At 41.0% G+C, this 5,685-nt stretch overlaps 1 protein-coding gene across 1 annotated transcript; it reads right to left on the bottom strand.

Annotated features, from left to right (window-relative positions):
* Nucleotides 1-202: 202 nt before the first annotated feature.
* Nucleotides 203-3,443, bottom strand: LOC143550067 (delta(3,5)-Delta(2,4)-dienoyl-CoA isomerase, peroxisomal-like). The gene is given in 6 exon segments (XM_077040802.1): nt 203-304; nt 306-385; nt 453-700; nt 2,665-2,684; nt 3,126-3,295; nt 3,401-3,443. Coding segments are annotated over 6 exon segments (663 nt in total).
* Between the last annotated feature and the right edge of the window lie 2,242 nt (nt 3,444-5,685).

The following is a 5,685-nucleotide window of genomic DNA, read 5'->3' as shown; positions in this document are numbered from 1 at the left end:
ATGACACTTGATTCATCATTTATTTTGTTGCTAGTTGTTGGAAGACAGTAAAACCTTAACCATCGTGCCTGCATCATTACAAAAACTTAATAAATAAATATATAAATATGAAACAACCATGGTTAGTGGTTAGTGATAATAAGATTATAAAGTGTTTAGGTAAAAAAATTAACTTACTGTTAACGTATTAAATAATTGTAGCTTAGAAAAGAAGCTTAGTTTTGTGCAGCTGTGCTGATACAACCTCCCTTAAATCAGATGATAAAAGCATAGCAGAGTTCTATGTGGCAACATTATCCAACCCCTTGATCCAATGTCAAGTCTCTACTTTTTAGCATAACCCTTTTCGTCCCGGTCACAGCAAGCAGAGACTTTGCATCAATTCCTACAACCAATTCATTTCATAACAAGATTTAATAATATAAGGAACTAAAGTAGTAAACAAAATTGACCCTCAACAATTGCTTTAACACCTTCCTCCAGATCCGCTTTACAACCAAAAGCCTTGAAAACAAGTCCGAACGACTCGGCTTCCGCTCTAGAAATGGTCCTGCCAGTCAACGCCAGCTCCATGGCCTTCTGATAACCAACTATCGTCGGTAACCTCTGCAAAGATCCTAAATCAGCTGTAATAGCCAAATCCACTTCCTTAACCGAGAACAAAGCATCCTCCGTACAATACCTAACATCACAAGCGTTATTATATAGGATTCATATTAGTTTTTTATTAATATTATTGATGTTTACACCGGGACAATTACAGACTAACGGCAGATAGACGGCAACAAGCTGCGCCGCTACCCCCTTCTGAATAGCAAACCCTACCCTACTAAACACAACGTTCCTTTAGCGTGGGCGGAGTTACTGCTGACCACCTGCTGAACCCGCTTAAGGAACTGAACCGCGTCAGGGCCGAGAGCGCCAAAGGTGTCAAAAGCAAACGGTATGAACACGTGCTGATTCTCAAGGCAAGCTTTCTCGTGCTTAGCTACTTTACCCGCCTCTGCCTTGTTTATCGCATGACCCACCACAAACCCATGGTCCCGTAGCCCAACGAGGGGGGACACACCTGTCAAATCAACGCACGCGTGCTTCCCTTTTTCCCTTCCAAAAACAAGAATGTCAGCGGGTCGTAGGGTTGATCTCCCATCTAAAGGGTCGGTTAAGAAGTTCACAGGGGCTTTCTTTTTTGCCGAGATCCCGGCCCGCTTAAGGAAGTCGTAAAGCACATCTCGAACTAGATCATGTCGATATTTAAAGCCTGGTAATTCTTTGCAATGGACTGCATGCTCCCCAAAAGAATCCAAACAAGCCTTTCGGCATAACGGGACACGGGTCATCCACCGGGAAAAGGGGTACCATCAACCGGTATTTGAGGATGGACCGATATTCCACTGGCGACATACATTGCCCTAAACCTTCAATGGGAACAACTGACAGGAAATCCAGAGCGTGAGGGGCACGTAAAACACTCAAACACGGCTCGCTGTCGCGGGACAAAGCGAACTTCTCTTCAACTGTCTTGACGATTTCACCATATAAGGCATTCGCCAAAATTTTCTGGGCTTTAGGAGGAGCGGTGTCTTTAAAGTCGAAACCGCCAAGATCAAGATCAGGAAGAGAATTATGCAGGGTATCCAACGCACCCCTATAATCAGAGTCAAACAACCCACCCCCACACTCCCGTAGGATGTGGTCTTGAAGAACCCAAGATTGGGCCCTTGAAGCCACAAAAGCGTAGGAAGAGGCATCCTTTGGCCGAGCAAATCCCAAGACCCCCAAAACGGGTTGGGAGGGAAGCTAACCACCATTGGAGGTCCCCAAAAAAGGCACCACCACAAACAACAATGTCCTCGATCGCTTTCCGAAGACCCGTGTCAAAAACAGAGACGGCTCCTCTGACATAGGAAGGCTGACACGTCCTAAGCCCAAACAGTAGTTTAGCGACCCCCATACACGAACGAAGCAAGAGGAGTTCACTTTGAGGGTCACGAAGGCCTTTGAGGCATTCCATCAGCTCAACCGCACATTTTGCTCTTTTGAGGGCCAAGCCACTAATAAACTCCTCGTTTCTACTGACAGCACCACCCAAAAGTTTCACACCATGCACCGGCCTACCAATCTCCCGCGGAAATAAACCCTCTTGAGTCTTCGCCCCATCACATGTAGGCCAAAAAACTTCAGTTTTTTCTATGTTGAGAAAGAGGGGCCCTCCACTCTGATGATGTCTAAAGCCTTGGCAACCTGAGTAGCGTCTCCAATAAGGGTCCCATCATCCAGGTACCAAGGCGTGAAAAAGAAGCTTACAGCGATCTCTGATCCGGTGGACAAGGGGGTGTAAAACAAGGGCAAACAGGAGAGGCCCTAAGGGATCCCCTTGCTGAACCCCTGTGGAAGACCAAATATTATCATTTCCCACATAAAGCCTAGCTGGTTGCCCGTATAAAAAATCAACCCCGAGCAGAGATGGATGGACACATTTTCCTTACCTCATTTAAAAGAGCAGTTCTATCCACAAGGTTAAAGGCATTCGAAAAATCGACGGTAAGCATAGCCAACGACCCGTCTCGGTGGTGCGCATTTACAAACCTATTCGCACTATGAAGAACTGCCTCAGCCCCGTTTGGAACCCCGACCCCAAACTGAAAGTCGCCAAGGTATTTGGCCATATCCTTCCCCACCCCCTTCATAGCCACCTTGGAGACTACTCTCCTCCAGATTGAACCCACTGCAATAGGTCTAATACCATTATCGGGCTTGAGAAGAGGCGTAAGGGGAGCAGATGCAACGAACCCCGCCAAACTCCTAGGGCACCCACCCCTCAAACATAAGTTAACCATAGCTGCAGTCGCCCTAAGCAGACTAGCCGCAATCACGGACCCTTCCCCACAAAGGGCGTCCAAAAGGTGTTGAGCCCTCAAACCATCTCTCCCACACGACGTCCCTTTAGGGAAGGATTTGATGCACACCAGTACACTATCAGTCTCTGCTACAAGGGGAGACTCTGCTGGTAAGAAAACGGGCATGGTAGGGGGAGGCATACACGGGTGTTTATCCTCGAGAGCCTTCAAAGTTTTCTTATTAAGTGGTGCGACCCCAGAAGAACATAGAACCTTAACTGCAACGGTACACGCACCGTGAACACAAGCAATGACCAGATTTCGGCAGTTCTCAATTGCTGTGATGGCGTCCTGCATAAACTTGATCTGTCGGCGTAGTTTTTCAGCGGAGCGTCCGCGATCTGAAGAAGTGGAATTCCCGCAATCAGCGTTAATTGAGGTTAGAAATTTGAGATCTTAAAACCTAAACGGATTATGCATAAAACCCTAACAAATTATGCAAACAAAACGTTCGACAATCGATGTATGAATGATAATCTACACATCTAATTAGTAATTACCTCGAAGATTGATGATAACCACGGCCAATTTCACCTTCTTCATCGCCTCTCTCTCTCTCTCTCTTTGCATACTTGTTTGGTAAATTCAAATTTTGAACGGATTTGAGTGAGGATCTACTAAAGTAGATAAGGGATTTGGGCGGGATAAGTTTCAATGCTTTTGATGTTTAAGATTTTATGCGTAACCACTTGTACACTATGCACAATCTAACTATTATAAAGTTCTTAAAATTTCAACATCGTATTCTCTCTCTAATATATATTATATATAGTAATATATATATATATATATATATATTATATATAATAAATAGAAAGTTTGGTGCCGCTAGTGTCTTATTGGCCACTTGACGGCACTGAACTGGTCCGTACAGTTTGTTTTTGTTTCCTTAGTTCAGTCATTGAAACAAATGTAACGAAAACCGAGCGAACGTCAATTTTTTGTGTTTTAGTTCCGGGATTAACAGCAATCGACTTTTAACAACGCTCGTGTTTTACCGACTGACGTCACCCTATTGGTCCACCTAAACTTTTATACCATTTTGTTTTATATTTGGTTTTAATTCCGGTACAATAACACACATCGCCAAAACCAACCAAATTCGTGTCAACTTACCGGCTCAATGCTTGGGACCGACAACAAGTGGGTTTTACCACCGTACTCCGAGTTTTAATAACCTGCTCGGCGCAAGTTCAGTCAGCGTAACGAACTGTTACGTAATGAAAACCGAGGTAAAGTCAATTTTATTTGTTTAAGTTCCAGGATCGACAACGATCGGTTTTTACCAACGTTCGAGTTTTACCGACTGACGCCACCATATTGGTCCATTTCAACTTTTATAGTTTTTTTGTTTATATTTTGGTTTTAATTTCGGTACAATAACACAGATCACCGAAACCGACCGAATTCGGGTCGACTTACTATCTCAACGCTCAGAACCGACAACACTTTGGTTTACCACCGCCCGAGATTTAATAACCTGCCCGGCGCAACGCGCTGGGTAAAAATTTAGTTTATTATAAATAAAATAAAATTATTTTTAGGATTAGTGTGTGAACCCGTTACGGATCTAGCCGCTAATACGATACATCGATTATATATAAGATCTAAACGTTAAATTATTACTTTATTGATAAATATGTTACGAATACATTATGGTGGATGGAAATAACTTATGGAGAGCATAATTTAGATCTAGATCTCTCTCTAAATATGTACACCTACAAATGAGCATGGATATGCCTATTTATAGGCCAAAGCACCAATTCGTTAATTTAGTCTAATTCGTTATATCTTCATAACGAATTAGACTGCATTCGTTATGATTCCATAACGAATGATGATAACTTAACGAACCAGCCTCCATTCGTTATATTACATAACGAATGGGCTTATAAACTTAACGAACTAGCCTAGATCACTAACGAATGGACCCATTCGCTATACAATCCATAGCGAATGGCCATTTTACAATAAATAAATAATCTAGACTATGTATAACTTATTCGAATGCTACGGACAACAATTTCGTGCACTAACAGACACCCCCTTTTCCGTAGCTATCGAATAATTTAACCTTGAATACTTTAACTGCAAATCACCAGTCACAAAACATGCACTAAAAATTAGATAGAACTAGTTATAAATCATGTTTATCATTTTTCACCTAAAAACTCGACTTTCGTTTCAGTTAAGTTTTCGTTAGAAACCCGATTAAATATTATATTAAATACCATTATTCCGTAAACTTTATAATACGCTAACATAATTATTTTCAAGCTAAAATTCCATTAAGACCCATAGTTCGTATACGTTATAAATTTCAAACTCGACAAATTCGTTTTAAACTCGTTTAAATCATATATATTATGTTTCGTTAGTTAAACTTTATAATTCGTTAATACTTTCGTTTTCAAAATAAAATATATTGTTAACATCACTATTTCCGTAACCTTTATAATATACAAACTTGATATTAATCTAGTAAGGTAAACTAATATTGAATTCATAATGTATTAATAATTCGTAAGAATTCGTTGATGCATAAATTAATAGTATAATATCCAAACATAATTAAAATGTACATTCAACACTTCTAAATCTCGACAACCCGATTCATACACTTTTTATAAGTCGTTAGTTATAATTAATTTTGTGCTTTTAATTCAAGTTCTTCACGTTCAATTGCTTCGGTTCTTTTACGCGCTTACAGTTTTATTTCAAGTTTGTCTTCAACTTCAAGGTGAGTTTCTCACACCCCCTTTTTAACGCTTTTACACATTTT

This window comes from Bidens hawaiensis, unplaced genomic scaffold (genome assembly GCF_021521415.1).
Source record: "Bidens hawaiensis isolate Kalapana, Puna unplaced genomic scaffold, B.hawaiensis_p1.1 tig00015919_1, whole genome shotgun sequence".
Taxonomy (NCBI): domain Eukaryota; kingdom Viridiplantae; phylum Streptophyta; class Magnoliopsida; order Asterales; family Asteraceae; genus Bidens; species Bidens hawaiensis.
The sequence above is the reverse complement of the archived record's forward strand: the minus strand, read 5'-3'. Positions and strand labels throughout refer to the sequence as shown.